The 19274-nt window shown below is 29.9% G+C and overlaps 2 protein-coding genes across 2 annotated transcripts in view; one reads left to right on the forward strand and one right to left on the reverse strand.

The window, feature by feature from the left end:
- The window catches only part of Oseg2 (intraflagellar transport protein Oseg2), a 44804-nt gene extending 28478 nt beyond the window's left edge, over positions 1–16326 (reverse strand). The window contains exons 1-14 of the mRNA XM_014429322.3: positions 16171–16326; positions 16049–16089; positions 15811–15954; positions 15606–15718; positions 15339–15524; positions 13624–13711; positions 12051–12259; positions 8859–9026; positions 8473–8660; positions 6596–6752; positions 6329–6447; positions 6076–6254; positions 3755–3898; positions 945–1150 (exon numbers count right to left, since the gene is read on the reverse strand). Of these exons, the coding sequence (XP_014284808.1) occupies positions 945–1150; positions 3755–3898; positions 6076–6254; positions 6329–6447; positions 6596–6752; positions 8473–8660; positions 8859–9026; positions 12051–12259; positions 13624–13711; positions 15339–15524; positions 15606–15718; positions 15811–15954; positions 16049–16087 (1940 nt within the window). The 5' untranslated portion in view covers positions 16088–16089; positions 16171–16326. The remainder of the gene's footprint in view (positions 1–944; positions 1151–3754; positions 3899–6075; positions 6255–6328; positions 6448–6595; positions 6753–8472; positions 8661–8858; positions 9027–12050; positions 12260–13623; positions 13712–15338; positions 15525–15605; positions 15719–15810; positions 15955–16048; positions 16090–16170) is intronic.
- A 307-nt stretch (positions 16327–16633) lies between these two features.
- Positions 16634–19274, forward strand: part of LOC106686160 (E3 ubiquitin-protein ligase znrf2) — a 179885-nt gene continuing 177244 nt past the window's right edge. The window contains exon 1 of the mRNA XM_067051704.1: positions 16634–17183. Within this exon, the coding sequence (XP_066907805.1) occupies positions 16850–17183 (334 nt within the window). The 5' untranslated portion in view covers positions 16634–16849. The remainder of the gene's footprint in view (positions 17184–19274) is intronic.

Here is a 19274-nt window from a genome sequence, read left to right on the forward strand (position 1 = left end):
TACGTACCGCCATCTTGGCTTTGTTTGGAATACAACGTATTTCTTTTAGACAAAGAAAACTGGTTAGCTTGCTTTATAATTTAAAATAACAAATAGCAATATTAAAATTATACATAAAATAAAACATATCAAAACCCTTTATACATCAAAAATATATTATTTACTCAAAAAGAGCATATTACAATATATATATATATATTTATAACCCACCTTAGTTTATTCCTTTGTATCTTATTATCCAACATTTTCAACACATTTCTATTTGTTTTGTACATCTTTTAGCCCTGATGAAGCCCTGCAAAGTGGAGTTTAACTATTTGTTCCTTTTGACTGCACCCCCAACCGTCTTCATATTTAGCTGCTATATCTCATTTATTACTTTCTTGAAGTGTAGAAAGTATGGCAATGTTTTTCTAAATATTTTTTTTTAAGAACCATATTGAAAAATATTAGCTCAGGTGATTCAACTATGATTTGAAAATGGTAAGAGCCAAGTATAAAGAAAAAGAAGGAAGTGTGGCCAATATGAAAACCTGAGGAGAGGAAGTTAAGCAGGCCTTTGATATGAAAAGAATATACTAGAGAAACACAAGACCGCTGGTCCAGAAAAGAAATATATAGTTTTAAGAATAAAAGGATTTTTCAAAAAAATCATTCTGTCATTGCTATTGTCCTCTGCTGATAAATCCTCTTAAATTTATTTGTGGGACTTCAGGGGTATGTGGTAGTTAATTCAGAGTTAAAAGAGTTTCTAGAAAATATGCATCTTCTCAAATCTATTTCAAGGTCTTGATTCTTATGGAAACAACTTAAAATGTTTTAAATTTTTGTTAACAAAAATTGTTTGTTTCATTTTATTTTCAAGATAAAATGAAACAAAAATTGTTTGTTTCATTTTATGTTCAAGATAAAATGCAAGGTAAAATATACCAAGATTATGTTACCTTAGAGCTACACGTAGATTGTTCATTTGAAGAGTTATTTCTGCTAGGTTAAGCCACATCGCCTCTGTTTCCGGACTTTCCTTGGTAAATGATTCCAGGAATAGGATCGCTCGACCAAAATCACAATCATGAACTGCGGTACCGAACTCTACAAGGCCTTCGTCCAGCTCATAACCAGTTTGATGAGTTCCTTCCTGGGCTATTATCTACAATTTCAATTTTTTTAAAAATGATAGAAATTGTTCATGTAATGTAATTATTTGAATAAATAAATTAGTAAAACTTTACATCTAAACTATTTTCTAATCTTTTTTCATACAGACAGAATCGACGTCAGTGGAGTCAGAATCCAGACAGTGGAATCAAAGTTGTTAGAGGAAAACATAAACAATAGCTTGTATTGTAACACTTTTTAATCGCTCTATTAAATAAAAAGGTTTTTTTGTGATCACCGTGTAATATTTTATTTAACATACACAAAAAGTGAATAGGATTCTAATTGTGTGGTTTTTAATAAATAAAATTCAGTGCAATTTAGAGGAAAAAGTGATTACGAACATTGTTTTTGAAGAGGCACTATATTCAAGTACAAATTAAAATACTGGGATAAAGACTTGTAATTAATTTTTTTTCCAAATTAACTATATTGAAAAAAATAATACAATCTGAACTACAGAGTATAAGTAAATTACAGTTATACAATTTGAGCAATGAGTAGTGCAATTAAATGAAGTTGTAAAATTTGTTAAATGGGGATTGGTCTGTCTTAGGTGGACAAAGGGTTCTCCATAGTAATAAACAAATAATAATTCTAAAAAAAAAAATCTACAATCTTGTATGATCATCAAAAAGTTATCTATCTTACTGTTTTGCTAATGACCTTTTAATCTTAGGACAAATTATTAAATATCATCCTCACCAATTCCTAGTTTAAGCTAATTTTACAATTTAACTCGATATAAGTAAATTTTTTCATAGATTGCTTTAATCTTAATCCTTCTGTTTAATTCGCAATAAAAAAAAAATTGAATTGGCTTATTAATATTAACCTTGATTTTTCTTTACTACCAATATTAGATAAGGAAAGTACAGTAATTGGGTAAAATTTTTTATGGGCACTTTTCAATGCATCTAGCCTTCCAAATACCAGAGTTGGGCAAAAATAAGCTATAGTTATAACTAATAGCTAAAATTTTCTTGGATACGATTTTTATTTATCAATGGTTAATTTATGAATAAGGGTTATCTCCATGGCAATTTAGCTATTAGTTTCACCTACAGCTAACCTTTGCCCATCTCTGCCAAATACAAATAGCCCAATTTTAGCCTTGGGCCTGTTTTATCATTTTTTTTTTTTTTTTTATGGTAGGGTTTTAGTCATTGAATTGCATGTAACAATTTAGGCACACTCTGTACAACAGCCAAAAAATATTTTTACCATAAGTTACAGTGCCAAAATATATGATAACCTTGCTAAAAGTCTTCTCCTTAAAGCATGTTCACCCCCATTACTCTCCATAATTTTGGAATTTTGATAAGTCATAACAGTTGCATTTAGTGTATATTTGAAGGTTATTGTTAATTTTCTAACCTTATTCAGTTCATTTATAATTTATGTTTAATTACTTAATCATTTATTTGTTTATTTTTTCTTTTCATTAAGTGGGTTTTTTAAATGTTCCTACTATTTGAAAACTATAAATATGTAAAGAACAAAGGAAAAGGAAATCCAAAATGGAGAACCTGACATAAAAAACAAATGAAGAAAAATGAAATAAAATATATAACCTTCTAAGTGATATACAAAATTTAATGAAACAAAATACAAACAAATGAAAATAAAAGAAATTATCCTATACAAAATTAAATGGATTATAAATCAGTAAAATATTTATAGTAGTATACAAACTAAAAACTTTTTTTATTTTAATAAAGAAATGATTAAGTATTTTAATGATTTGAAATAAAATAAGAAAACTTGAGGTACATATGCTGAAATAATAAAGAATAGTCACTCATAGTAGGTGGCCATGGGTTTCGATATGTGCATGTCGACAATACATCTTCAGTCTAATATATCTCATCCGAGATGCCTGCCTTCATGCTAATAACAATGAAACATGTTGAACTATGGTGGGTGATGGTCGTTCACAAGACGATACCCCAAAACACAGGTTGACTGAAGAATGTTGGGCGAGAACTCAAAAAACTAGACAGCTCTAAACACAGGTGGATTGAACAATAATGGAGGGGTGTGGGTGGATGAGAACTCAAAAAACCAGCCAGTTCCAACCACAGGTTGATTGAACAGTGGTGGCAGTGTATCGATGAGTGAGAGAGACGGCCGGATCCACAGCTCAAGAAGAAAGGTGTAAGAAGATGTGCTAGTGGATGGAAGAATCTAATTTTATTATTAATTACTTTTCTTCTTCTAAGGCGTTTAATTCGGACATAACTAATTAAGAAGAGGAAGATATTGGGAAGAGATTTATACCTTTTTGGTGGCCATTATATAGACACATGTTTTCATTGAAGCTTGTTTGTTTGATTAAAGATATTTGGCGTTACTATTGATCTATTAAAAATACAATCCCCAATTTTCATAGGATTTTTTGTTATTACACAACACTCCAAAAAGTTTTACTTTAATATTAAGTATTAGCTTTCTGCATTTCGGCTCCTGGACGATTCAAGAGTTCTTTAAGTGACTTGAAAGGATCTTTAAATGATCCATAGAACCACCTTAATCGAATATTTACATTAGTAAATTTCATATATACTATATTCAACAAACATTGTGAATAACTTACTTCAGTTTTCTTGTTTTCCCTGACAATGTCGATGATTTCACCTTTTAGTGGGAAAGTTGTCACACGATCAGGGGTGTCTATATTATACCAAATACAAGCCTGGTTCCTTGACTGTGCTACAACCACATCGCTCCCGGGAACCCACTGTAAAAATTGTGGGGGAGAATGTCAAATTTTTGATATAAGGTTCATATTGGAATATTAGCAGTTAACTGTATGTAATAGGTTGTAAGAAGATAGTCTGAGTAGCGGTCAAAAAAGGTACAAAATATTTTTAAAAAAAATTTATTAGTAACCAATGTTTTGCGCCACTTTGCTGGGATTCATCAGGGCTAAATGGAAACAAGAAAAAAACATAAAATATGATAGAATATAAATAGATTGAAGTTACTTACCATTCTAACCATTAATTTACCTTGTTAATATCTTATACGCTTAATATTTTTTCTTATTTGTCCGTTAAAAACCATTGCATTCCAACCCGATTTCTATTACTCCCACCTCTTATCATTTCATCTATTAGTTTTATCATTTCTTAATTATTCTATTATTACTTTTTTCATGTTTTTTTATTTTTATTTAATTATTTTACTCTCTAAAATATATTTAATTTTTAATATTTGTTTTTTTTTTTTTTTATGTATTCTTTTTACCATTTATTTATCTTATACATTTGTTTTATCTCCAGTTATTCCCATTCTAACCTTATAAATATCTTATGTGTTTAATAACATTTCTCATTTGTACATTAAAAATCATTTCAAAATGCTGTATCCTGACCGAATTTATACTATTCCTACCTATCATCTTTTACCTCATTCTGAATCCACCTGGATCCAGGTGAAGATCTCCGTTGTTTTTCTTCTATTATCTCAATTCATTCCTTCAAATATCCATCCACTTACTCCCCTCTACCCTCCTTATTTGCTATTGCACCCTACTGATACTTCACTACTTTTTCCTTATTTTATCATATTTGTTACTACTTCTATTAAGTATTATTTCACTAGTCATTACTCTAGTTTTACGTTAGAAATCCAATAATTCATTATATAATAATACTATTATATTCACGTTGTTTTCCAATTGTAGCCACTTTTTACAGTGTTGCTCAATCTAACTAACTTCATACTCCTCTTCCCGTTTTAAATAAATGTTTTGAAAGACCATTGCCAAATCGGCAGGTTGGCCCGGGATGGATTGCCTTCTATTATTTTTTGTTTTATGTTTTCTTGTGGTGCTATGAGATTGTGACATGTCTTAGACTGACCAATATTACTCGTTATAAGTGTCTGTTTAAAGGTAAAATAAGTAAGACTACAATGGAGGGCAGTAGTGACGGGTTCCATGTTGTTTTTTTTCTAATTTTAGCTCCTTTTAACTTTTAGTTTTTTTTAGCAATATTAAATCAATGTTACTCGATTTAACTAACTTAAGTTTCCTCTTCTCATTTTAAATAAATGTTTCAAAGGTGATATAAGACCATAATCTAGTATTCTATTCATGAAACATGAAATGAAAAGATATTCAGAAGTTTTTGTGCGATAACTGTATGTGATACAGTTTCGACATGGCCCAGGGCTGTAGTTGCGTTGATACTGCAGGCAATAACATCTTCATATGCAGCAAGGGTTGCTTGTATGTAGTTATGTGTGAAACCCTCCACTCCCGCCCTCCGTGATAGCCTTACTTATCTGACTTTTCAAACCGACAATTATAGCGAGTAGGTTGGTCAATGTACGACAGGTCACAATCTCACAAGATCATAACACAAAAAAAAGGCCATCCTCCCTGGCTGGACCCGCCAGGGACCCTTCAGGGGGCAATGGTCTGGCGGGAAGAGGAGACTTAAAATAGTTTAATCGAGCAATACTTAAAAAGCACCTGAAATTGAAAAATAGTGTGAACATGTGACTTATTTTAGAATGTAGCTCAGTATATATATGGTTTTTCAACAAGATCCAATTTCATCAGCCTCTTCTTGAAATACATTACCAACACAGAAAAAGAGGCTAGTCTCAAACCGTTTTTCACATCATGACATCAACTCAATGCTCCAATGGGCCTTAGAAAAGAATTCTATTAACTTATATTTATTTTCTGTTAGTTTATTTCATTCAATTTTTGTATACTCTTTCTATTTATATTCTTATTCTATCATATTTTACTGATCTTGTTCTCATTTAGCCATGATTGATTATTAATAAATGTTCTTTTTACTATTTTTGTACTTTTCTCGACCACCATCTTCCTAAGAAATAAGTTTCAATAAAAAATTATAAATACTGACTTATCAAACTAGACTGTATTATTATATTTACTTGTACATAAGTGCAGTAACTTAGAATTGCTTGGCGAGCCCCAGTTTTAGTGTCTAGCAAATAAAGCCTACTCTTTTTATCCCGAAACAAAAGTTTGTGACCTGTTTCATTCAATTCTAACCAGTCTATTTTTGTATCGTGAGAGATTTGTAGCAGCTGTATTCCAAAGAAAAGATCAACTGTAAAAAAAAACAAAAGGTGTTTTGAACAATATTTAAAAATTGATATATGAACTATTATAATAATTATTTACCAACACATATCGTTTTTCGATCTAGTAAGTATGCTAATTTTTTGTTATCCTCATCTGAATTGGGTAGTTTTCTTTCATTGATACGGACACTGATGAGGTGTGGATTCATAAATTCAGTCCTGGAATGGAGTTAATTTATTAGAAATTGTAACTAGTGCCTTATAGATTGTTTTAATAAAATAATGAAGTAACATGACATTTGATTCCCTAACTCAATGGAGAAGCATTCAATTGGTAAGTAATAATATAAAATCATTAAAAACATACCGCACAGAAACTAAGATGTCATTGCTTCCATATTCAACAAGAGTCAGTTCCCCAGCATTGAATATCATACAAACATTAGGATTATCGAGGTAAAATTTTTCTTTTCTATCTGAATCCTGCCAACCAACTTCACTCAGTAAATTCTTCTCAAGATCTCCTGTTTAAAAAGTAAATTATTTCAATCAATACTTAACCAGTAAATTAATTTTAATTTCAAATATACATAAGCATATACATTTTGTTTTATCTGACTTTTTACCACCTCACTTTGCAAAAGCATTAATAATTTCAGATTTGCTAACAGTAAAAGAAATAGGTATAATTAAACCATTTAAATGAATGTTATATCTCTTGTAAGATAGAGTAGCCTTTCAGTCAATTAAAAATTGGTCAAATAGCAGTTCAAACATCTGAAAATTTTAAATTTAGAAAATTGTGGTACATTTTGTAATAGAAAAACATACAATTTGTTTAAGTTCACAAAAACCATTAATGAGCACTAGAAGTTCATTTGAAAGTAACTTTGTAGTAGCTATGGAAAGTGGTGATGAAGAGCATTAAAGTAAAATGAATATTCTGAAGTTTATTTTATATTTTCTTAATAAGATATAAGGTAAGTGAGGACAATTACATTTTTAGAACAAGAGCTAAACTGATTTTTTAAAAATAGTTATTGTCATCTAACAGTGCTGAGATCTAGTGGAGAACTAGGAAAATGGTGCCTTACCTTAAAATGGCCCACCATTAGAAAAGTCAACCACATCTTTGTATATTTTAGGTGTTATTTTCTCTCCTGAGTCCGATAGAAAACAGAATTGGGTGTTTTTAAAGCAACCAAGCATAATTCATCAAAGTTGGAGTTGTTTTACATTTTTTTGACAGAATCGTGGCTGCTAAGGTAACGCCTCAACAGTCTCGGCTACTAAGGCCTCGTAATGAAATGTATCAATAAGACACTTTGTCACTGATACTGACTAGTAATAGGTACCCTAAAAACGGATCATGTACTTTAAGTTCCATACTAGAACTGATGGCACAGTCCAGTTACACTGATTTTTCCTTACTCCTCCAGTTATCTATCTTTTCTGTTTTAGTCCTAGCTTGGTACATTATTCACAGTCGTATGACCTTGGCCCATGCAACGAGATCCATTGTCGCATTTACTTATATTGTTTCTTGTTTTTATCCAGGAACATTTTAAATTGCCTCTCATTCAACTTCTTTCCATTCTTCACAAAAAAAATCATTTAATCAGAAGATTTTCTGATGTTTGGAAGATTTTGGGCAGACCATAATTGATAAATGTGACAAAACATATCAGCTAAAGGTATAAAGGAATAGGAGTAACTTGTTACTGATACCATGCTGTCACATCTTATCTCTATTTGATTTACAAAAGATCAAGAGCTATAGCTACTTTTTAATTTTGAACTTTATGAATATAATAAAAAAACACAAATATTCTGTTTAATTTAAATTGAATATTATACAACCTAGTTTTACGCTATTTATTCTATTTTATTTAAATATGTATTGATTAAAAGTAAAAACATTATAAATACTAATTGTAGGAAGATAGTCTGGGTGGTACAAAGGCACAAATTAGTAGAAAAACTATTTAATGTTAACCAAAGTTTCACACCACTTTAGGGGGCTCCGTCAGTAGAAGTCTAGATGCAGGTAGAAGTTTTATATCTTGCATGGCCAAACATTGCTTAACATTAAATAGTTTTTCTACTATTTTATACCTTTATTGACCGCCACCCGGACTATCTTCCTACAATCTACTTCATATGGTCAACTATCTTCTTCCATTATTAATACAAACTAAGTTCTACTCTTTGGACTGTTAATAAAAGTTGGTAGTAGTGGTTTACCCAGTAGCAGCGTTTCTGGTGTCCTTGCCAAAAGATATCTATCATTACCCAGAATACGTACATCATCTATCTCATAGCCATGCCTTGATCTAAGTATAACACCTCTGGAGTCATTGTTAAGGGGTTTAACAAGAACCTGGCTAGCGCCTACGTAAGTCAATTCAAACTTTTTCTTCCATATTGTGCGCCTATTTAAATAATATAGTAATAAGCATTACTGGTGAAAAGTGAACACAATATATATATATATATTTTTTTTTTTGTAATATATTATTTAAAATGTTTGTTGGTTAAATTAAGAGTTCTAGATTACTATTTTATTTAAAGTAATATAAAATCCACCTTTAAGAATAGAGATAAATACACCATTGCAGATGACAACTTACTTGACAACAGATTCAAAAAGTTCCACTGAACCACATAGGCCTCCACAGGTCACTCGAGAGCCATCTCTTTTCCATGATAATGCAGTTATTGTGTATAGGTTAGTGATTTCTTTCACCTGGATTTCATCCCAGCTTAACTTTCTAGGGCTCCAAACATATGTCCGAAGCCTAAGACAAATATATTTGCATTTTAACAAAATATATATTTCCAATAACTCAGATTTAGAAATGTTCACTATATGTTTTATATATATAATGCATTTTATGTACAGAATGTATTCGGTACTATAAAAGCATTAGGAGTAAAATGAGAGTGATAAGGCACTATGCTACTAACTTCAACTGCTACTGTTAATTCGGGAAAAATCTGGCATTTGAGCGTGATCTTGATAAAATCCCCTCCTTGTATAACCGTTGTTCTAAAAACAGTGCTTTCATACAAAGAACTGAACCCATGACCCTTCATGAGTTCTGAAGGTTCACATTTTTATTATTATTAATACAAAAACTTGTATAAAATAAAAATATGTAGAAATGTTAATATGAACAATGAAATAGCTGAAATTCAGATTTGTATATATCCTTCCAAAATAAATTATTAAAAAAAAAAAATAATAAGAGAATGTTATGGCTGAGCAGATTGGGGCGAGGATCCTAGAATGCGTTGTGGATTAAACTTTCACCTAAATCGGTCAATATTTATTCCGCGGTAACCCTGTGAAATTAATCTTGACATTCCCACTGTAGGGCTGCATGGGTCATTCATCAATTGAAAACTTGACTCATAAGAAAAAATAAACTAGAAAGTAATTCTCTTCCAAAATAATAATAATTAATAAATAATCTTTCAAGGAAGAAAATAGTAACTTTCTTGACCAAAATTATTTTAATTAATAGAAAACAAAAGTGACAAAAAATATATACTTAGATAAAAATAATGAAAACATAAAACAAGAAAGGATATAAGAATATATATAAAACAAGAATGGATATAAAAACATATTTCAGAGTTTCTATGGTGGAAAAAAATAATAAGAATAGTAAAAACAGTATAAAACATGGAAATTGACTTTCTGTAGTTAATAACAGAGAGATGTTCCAAGAGCTATTAAAATAGCTCAAATAGTAAATAAAATATTTATTGTGAGCCAACATTTCGGCCCACATCGCAGGGCTTCATCCGGGCTAAAAAAGATACAAACAACTAAAATAATATAACAAAGTAAGAGAATAGATAAGATGAAATATAAGTAAACTAAGGTATAGCTATAAATGATTTCAAATTTCATTTATAGACATTTTCACATATTTTACCTCATTTTTGGGTATAACTTAGTTTAGTTTTATTTTATTTCATCTTAATTTCTTACTTTTTTACATTATTTTAGTTGTTTGTATCTGTTTTAGCTATGCCAGGTGGAGCAAAACTTCGGCTCATAATAAATATTTTATTTACTGTTTGATTAATTTTGACCTCACTTGGACCATCTTCCTTTTATTAAAATATAGAAATATTTTAAGAAAAGGAAAAAAAAAACCTCTACAATTTTCAAAAATACTTGTATTAAAATTAAATTTATTCAATTTCAATTGTTTAACCTCAGTTACTACAGAAGTTTATCAGTCAAAAAATATTTTTTAGCACCAACTGAAGTGCGTTAGTGTTATAGAAAATTGGTATTATTATTTAATTTGTAAATATTATTGTAAATCAAACAGTAGATGGCAACACTGCTTCTCTATCCTGGAAAGGAGGCTTTCCTTTGTATAAAGGGCAGTTGTTGGTCGGCATCTATTAATACAACACACTCTTTGTCTTTTGTTATAAAACCCTTCTTAAATCCACAACAATTAGTAGAAAATTTGTTTATGAAATAATTGTTTCCTTTGAATGCAGGTTTCTATGTTAAAAGATTTTCAATTTATTATTCTCATACATTCTCATTGAAAAAAATATTTATTTTAGTTAAAATAATTGTTAACAATTAAAAACAGAAAAAGGTTGTTTTTATCCAACAGTTCAAATATACAAAATATAATTAGGTTAATTGGGAACTGGAATGCATTAATTAGAATAAATATTTAGGCAGCTTTGTTTCACTAATGAAAAACAATTCATCAGAAGTAAACAATAAATTAACAAGCAGTTAAGAAATGGAATTTGAAAAATTCACATAGTTAACAGTTGTTTTTGTCAAAATTAGTTTTGAAGTAATTAATTTAGAACTATTAAAACAATTTTTAAATAAACTTCAAATTAATATATTTTTTTTCAATTCTTAGTTTAAAATTGTTTTTTAAAGATTATGGTGGAATAATTTTAGAATTATAATTAATTACAGTTAAAATTGATACTTAAAGAACTTTAAGCCCCTCTTTCATAATAGAATAGTAAACCCGGAAATGCCTCACGATTGCTAGATTTAGGGATGTAGATTGATTAATTGAATACAATTGAAAGTTTGATATAAATTAATTTATTTAGTTATTTACACATTGGATCAATGATTGAATCAATTGCGTATTATATTTATTTAGTTTATAGTGGTAAATAACATTATATAATAATAATATAGGATAAAAAAAAAACAGAAATAATATCAACACGACCCAACCAATCTAAACGAAAATTGGGAGTGGTTTAGGGTTCTATATGCCGCCCCAAAGAGCATAAACTGAATGTAATTAAACAAATTAGAACTGTAGATATGAAATAAAATATTTGAAAAATTTTTCTTCATTTGAAACTAATATTTTTCCATTATAAGGGCATTAAATCTAAATTTTGTTCACGTAGGTTAAAAGAGGACACATTCAGCTTTCCAATAGTTGTATTATCATAGGGATTGGATAAAATGCAGAGGAGCTATGAATGTTTATATGAACAATTGTCACCAAACAAAAAAAAAAAAAAAATCCCCTTAATAAATCAAGGTTAAAATATTTTAAGTTTTTAATTTCTTTGAAAAATGGTATTTGAAGGTTTCAGGCGACGCTAAAAATGAATATCATTTGCTTGTTCCTAAAAAAAATTGTGTTGACCTACTTTATAATTTAAACAATAATAACCAGTCTCAAGAAATTGAAAAGATTATAAAATACAAAAATCAACTGATAATATAATTAATTATTATATCAAGTGATGTTAGCAGATATAGTACATCTTCCTAATAAAATAAAATCTTCTAAAACCTGTCATAGCTGCCAATGATAACAGCCTGTCCACTAGGGCTGCATGTTGCCACGGTGAACTCCTTCTCATTCGGGTAGTCGAATTGATGGTACAACCTTCCCTCTCGATCGTAAACTGTAACCCTACGGTCACATCCTGCAGCGATCAGAAATCCTCCTCCAGGCCAAGCAAGAGCATATGGTGGGCAATTGTGAGAAACCACACGACCCTAAAATCATATTATTAAATTATATAAAGCAAGATATGAAATGTCTAAGCAATGAAAATAAAAGTTGGCTGAGTGCATTTCTTTAGTGATATAACTAATTGTTAACTATACTTGTTTTCTAAGCAACTTTCTAAGTTCTATAGGAAGGGATGTAAAAATCGGTTGTTGGGATCTTGTGTTTAATAGGTGGATGGATGATGAATTTAGAGAGAGGAGCTCAAAAATATAGGAGGGTTTTTTGGTTCTAAAGCTTTGAAATATAAATGCACTATGAAGGTATAAGTCATCAGATACTAGAATTGAGTCGACTTTGCTCGGAATAATATTGAGGGGTATGAAAACATCTGGGAATACCGAAGATGAATCTTATGAAGCAGCTCATTAATCTTTTTAATCTCATATCTTGTTAACCAGACTGTCCTCCGTACACTTAGCAACCAAAGTCAAGTTGTGTGAGAGTGAGGGAGGATACTGGAGGGTACAAGAGAGAAGATAATGTGAGGATGGGAAAAAAAGGAAGAAATATTTTAAAAAGATATAGAAGCTTGCAGACTTAGAGCAGAGATGTCTAATGAACTCTGTTGCTAAACGTCTTATGATTTGCGCAGTACGATTTATTTTCAAGATCACCAGAGATATACACATAACCCAGTATTATGCTGAGCTGACGTGGCTCTATCCATCTTTCTGATGCCAGTATTTCCTAGCTTCCTTTCTATTCCAAGTAATTAGTACTCAGCTCCCCTCCTATATCTTAGAAGAGCTGTAATTCAAATTCTCCATCCAATCCTGTACTACCAGGTCCCGTTTATCTGGTATCTACCCTCCACCTCGCCGAAACTAGTCCCAGAATAATAAAATATTTTTCATTTCAAATATTGTCTAAAGTGAGTGGAGACTATCTTGTCTGGTAGATCTGGGAATATAAATAATCTATTATAATAATATCTTAAAATAAATAAGATTTGTGTATCTTTGCAGACCGCACCCCCGACCATCTTCTCCATTTATCTACAGTCAACTATTAACACCTTATTATAAAAGTTCATAAATTAGAAGAAAGTATAATTCTTTATCTAGCATAATTTTTTCATTAGCTGGAATTTTTCGAATATATTTTGGTCAGAATTCCATACATGGAACAGAATGTTTCCATTTCCAGAAAATGGAGTATACATATATAGTCAGAAATTTTCCCCAACAGTACATTAATTATTTTAAGATAAGTAATGGGTTGATGACTAAGATTTTACTTATCCGATTACAGATAAACATAAAATAATATTGTCGAGCTTTATTGTTAGAGGGAATATATTAATTGAGCTATAAAAGAATTTCAACATTACATTAATAAAAACCAATACCTGCTGCTCCATTTGAGGGTCATCAGTTACGTAATATCTAATGATACTACCATCAGCATGCCCGGACAGAAAACCTGTACCTCTTGAGCTGAAAAAATATAATGATGAATCAAACTAACAGTAGCTATACTTTATGGATAGTGAATGGATAATGAAAAAAAAAATATATATTTCCCGGATAGAAAATTTAGTAGAACAATAAAGTGACTGAATATATACCAATATAAGTAACACCTTCAGTCCAGCTGAACTGAAAATAAAATATTGTGCAGTAGCCAAAGAGAGATAATAAACCAAAACAACAGTTAGAATAAGAACCACAGATAAACCTAGCTATGGAACAACAAAATTTTTTGTTTGTTACACAATAGAACAATGGGAATCAAACCAGTTCTTAAACAGAGGCTCAGACACTCACAAAGTCTATTTTACATTTTTAGGAATAAAAAAAAATCAGAAAACAAATAAGTTTAGTTTTAAAAAATAGTTTAAGATCTAAAGTGGAAATGATGTACAATTTTGAATATTATAGTTCTATGACTTTTAAAATTCTTTAATCAATGAAAAAAAATATCCTCTAATAAGATATGATAAATTTTTGAAAATCAGTGAGATTCCTGTTCTATAAGAGCCATATTTCTTAATTTTATTTGTTCTGATGACTGCTTAGGTTTATAATTTAATATGAAATCCTTGATCCCAAAACTAGAATAATAATGATCTTAATTGTACTCGAAAATTAGGCAAGTGCCTTCTCTTTTCAACAGCCTTTTTTCATTGGAAAAGTTGGACACATGTTGGATTTTATTTTATTCTTTTTTTTGCTTAAGTTCTCCATTGAGCCCCAGAGTGGAAATGTCAAGATTCATTTCTAGGGGCTGCCATGAAATAAATATTGACTGACCCTGGTGGAAATTGAACTCACCAAGCACTCTGAGCCCCTCTCCCCAACTCGCTCAGCTATCAGGTCCTCTGGATTTTATTTTTTCACTTCACAGAGTTGGCTGTTTTTAAAGTAATAGAGCATAAATTATAGAGTTTTCCATTTTTATAAAATTTAATTTCTTTTATATAAAATGTTAATGCTATATAGAGTTAATTTATAGACTTAGTATTGATAGTGGCAATATTTTGAAATCATTGTGATTTAAGCTAAGGTCTGCACTTATTCATTAAACTTTTCGTGAGAGATAAAGAAGACATATGAACAAAGGGGTTAACTAACTTGATTTGATGTTATTTCCTCCATTTACTTCCTTGAAATCACAGGAAAAAAAAAAATGCATAACAATGATTTTTCGACCAATGTAAAATATTACTGAAATTTAGGGGAACAGTTTTCATGGTCCTGCCCTAAGAGATGTTCAATTTAAACAAAAATAGGAATAAAGTCATTTATACTCTTACACCATTTCTTTGTAAGTGAACACTTTCGTCTGCATTGGAACTTTCAATATTTTTTTCTATTATAAACTTGACCAAATAATTATTTCTGAGAGTATAAAAGAGTATGACATATTTGGTGCCAAAGTTTAAAATTTCTATCAACATAACAAAGTCAAACTTTTAAAATTTTAGTCTGCACTTCTTTGATTTACCTTAACATTATTACAACTATACTTATTAATAAATTGATTCCTGAATAATCCATTAAATTGTATGTGTTTGTAAATATATTGGATAGTCTTAAGAGGATAAATTTACTCAAACCTTACTTGGCGGCTAAAGATACAGCAAATGAATTTGCATTGAAAAGAGTCTGAGTTTTGTTTGAAGTAATGTAAGCTGCTCTAATTTTTCCATCGGCCTGGCCAAACACTATTGGACCTTCGTTTAACCATATTAAACAGGTGATTGGGGAATGCTGTGGAAATTTGTTGCAAATTACTTTTTTATCACCCCTAAAATGAAAAAAAGCAGGACAATCAGTGACAATAATAATTTTTCTTTATTTAAAAAATTAAATCTGTTTAAATACTCACCATTCTTCTCCAACCTTGTATATATAAATAATATTATCTGTCTGCCCAACAGCTATTTTAGTAGAATCTGGAGAAAAAGCCAGACCTTTTACTGTATAACTCATCTTAGAGTTCTGAAATAAAAAAATATTATATAAAAGTGTATATTTGATATCACAAATTAATTTTCGTACAGAATAGATAAATGTACATTAGATATACGTACACGTGAATCTGAGGGTTTTGTGGTAAATTTATCTTTTCTAACTCCATTTTCATCAAAGAGTAAGACAACCCTTTCATAGGTACAGACAGCTAACTTCATATTGTTTGGTGACCAAGCCATTGCAAGAACATTATTTGGCCCATCCTTTGAAATATAGATAAATTTAATAAACATCAAGATATAGTTTTATAGTGCCTTAGCTTAGGGTGTTGATCATATAATAATTCATTAAGCATACCTTTGCAGGAAGAACAGTTTTGAGATGTTTAAGCTGCATTACTGGAAAAAAGATTCAGAAAAATATATTTAAATTCTGATGGGAATCATTCTATTATATGTTTTATGAGAGTTCTTGTTAACCTAATTCATCTGATGCTATTATAGACGTGAGATTCAGTTAGTAGGGTGTATTAAAATGTCACTATCACAAAATCACTCTTAAATAAACACATAGATTCTTATTGATATGATAGTCAATCTTATCACAACTCACAAAAAGGTTGTCATGGCAACCGGAAAGCAGCAATGGCTATTCGATATTTCTGTGGTTGGTAATTTGAATTCGAAACATTTAATTTCTGATGATTTTGATCTTTACAGTGAATGTAATATTTTAATAGATTGTTATAATTTATATTTTTTTCAATATATTCAAAACCAAGAATTTATAGTTCGCTGAATGCATTACATAATATATTTTTTATTTATAAAAATATTTCGAGTGTAAAACAGTTTTGCATAGTAATGTTGCTGAAAATACATATTTTAATTATTTAATATATATAATTAGATTTTCAGTTCCACAAAAGGTAAAAACCAAAAAAAATTCATACTGATAAGAACATTGTTTTAATTTCAAGTGCATTGATAGGGGCAGGCTGTGAGGTTATCTACACACACACAATATGGCCGCAATGCCTGGCCAGTGGTGTAGTGGTGTGAGTTCTAGAAGCTATTTTCTTATATTTTCAGAGTGATATTTTGGTGTCTTCGAATTTTTCGACCTAGTGTTACCCTTGAAATCAATCCCTTATGTGATATGGGTGCTAAAGCAAGTACGGCGAACGGTGAGGAAGGAAACCGAGAGAGGACTTTTTCTACGAGCAGTGGATCTGAAGTTGGAGCTAGTGGTGCATTTAGTTTACTTCGAGGTATTCCTGGTGTAGTTTCGAATGATCAGAGAGCTCGATCTTTCTCAAGCTCCGATGGCCCAGACGGTCTTCACAACGGCACTGAACCGACATTCGACCTGTCAGAATCTGTTGAAACTGACAGTAGTTCAAACGATGAACATTTGGATAGCCCTTTAGCCACAAATTTACCTCGTGTTTATACTGCTCATTCTCTGCCTTCTCATATTTTCTCTTGGAATGGTAAGTACTGCCAAAAATTCAGCTTAATTGTAGTTGTCAAGTGACATGTCCACTTGTCTATTAGCCTTTAAATTTTAAATACTGTTGTAGATTAAATAGCCCTTGAACGGTTAATTAACTAGTTTACATATTTCCTGTTGTCATAGTTATCAATCATCCTAGGAAAACTGGGAATTAGTATTAACTAGCCAGCTAAAGTATTTAATCAGATGGTTTCCAATCCTCTAGATTTGAGTGTCTGTTACTTTTAAATTTTGAACTGCTTGGGTTAAAAGGATTTTATCAACATTTATTGATTCAATTCATTAGTTTCTAGCCATTCATTAGATGTCATCAATCAGCCTTTAGCCCTCTGATTGCAGGGATGTGATTGTTTATAGAACTTCATGTTTGATTCATTTTAATTATAATTATTAGATATTTAAAGATATTCATCTTTTCTTAACAAAATTTTGAAGCTTTTTTTTCTGAATTCTTTATACATTTTTTAAATTGCATATGTTAAACTAATTGGATATTTTATCCGTCATAATATCCTTTGATAAATTTAAATGTTGTTTATAAGTTTAAAATGTAATACATAGTTCATTGATAGAAGAGATATACAGATTATTTTATGAATACTAATGGAAAAATATTACCGTTGTGTAAATTTTCTAAAATAAGCTTTGAAGTTTATAACAGACTTTGTAAGTAATTACAACGCAATCAAAACATTAGGGCATATGTTTTATAAACAATTTAAGTAAATCTATCTGTACTGTTATTTTACAATATCCTTTCATATTCTTAGATTTATTTATTTAAATCATAATTTTCTGGTTTTTAAAATGTAATGCTTACTTTGTTTTACATAAAATATCCTAATATTTACAGAGGTTTTTTACCATAGATTGTTTTATATTTTTGATTTAGTGGAAAGCTTTTGGTATGTTTTTTATTTTGCTTGGCTGTTAGCCTTATCAGTATAACTGTCATAAAAGAGATCATTTACAATTATATCGCTGCATTACTTTTATAGTGGCAGGTCTGACAAATAAGAGTTTTTATATTTATTTTTGTTTTATATTTGAGATTGTAGTGTAGACTGGGGTTAATTTGTTACAACCCGACTTTGTGTTGATTTGTTGAGAGACTATACTGTAATGTAGAGAAAGTAATCCCATTCTAAGGTACTATCTCTGGAATACGTTCAATTCAAATTATAATTAACATTTTTTTAATAAGTATGCCCAGTATCAAAGCTAAGAACCGGTATGTTTTGAGTGGCTAATTTATAAAAAAGTTTAACTTTTATTTGAGAATTTGATGTTTAATAGTTCTGATTTTTTAAAACTTTTAAAGCTATTATCAAAAGTTGATAACTAATTATGTCCGGAAAATTATACTGTTGTAAAATTAATATTCTATTCAGGGCTTTAATATTATTATGGCCATAAAAGTTAAATCTATGATGTATGTATAAAATAACATTTGAAATATCCATATTGCTTCAAATCAGATATTTAAAACCTTTTTTGACTACTAGCTATCTTGATCAAAATTAACGCAATTTTAGATAAAACCAGACTTAGGCTTCAGCTGGGCCACCCTGTGGGGTGCTTTTTCACACTGTGAGACCAAATGATAGTTTTTTTGAACAAAAATAAAATTTCATCTTCAATTGATAATTTAATATCATGATTTTAAGTATATACAGTTGAAATATTTATTGCAATTAAATAAACAATTAAATAAAAATCATATATTTCTGTTATTTTATATGATAATAAAATATGATGTGCCTATGTCCATTTTCAATCGAAGTGCAATTATCGTTATTTTATACCAATGTCCCTGTCCCGGTTTCCTCTTAATCTTTTTTTCTTTTAAATTTCTTTTTTTTAGATTTATTTTTTATTAATATAGTTGTTTGAGAGTGGTTTAGTTTCTTTCTAAAAACAATTTTGATCTCTTTTCTCTCAACTTTATTTCTTTTTAACATCCGACGTTTCGACCTCTCAGGTCATTCTCAAGGATTCCTACAAACAGCTCCTTTTAATTACTTTTATAACAAATTTCCTTCACTTACATACTGATTTCTTTGGTCTT

Source organism: Halyomorpha halys, unplaced genomic scaffold (genome assembly GCF_000696795.3).
Source record: "Halyomorpha halys isolate HHAL.00 unplaced genomic scaffold, Hhal_1.1 Scaffold785.1, whole genome shotgun sequence".
Lineage (NCBI taxonomy): Eukaryota > Metazoa > Arthropoda > Insecta > Hemiptera > Pentatomidae > Halyomorpha > Halyomorpha halys.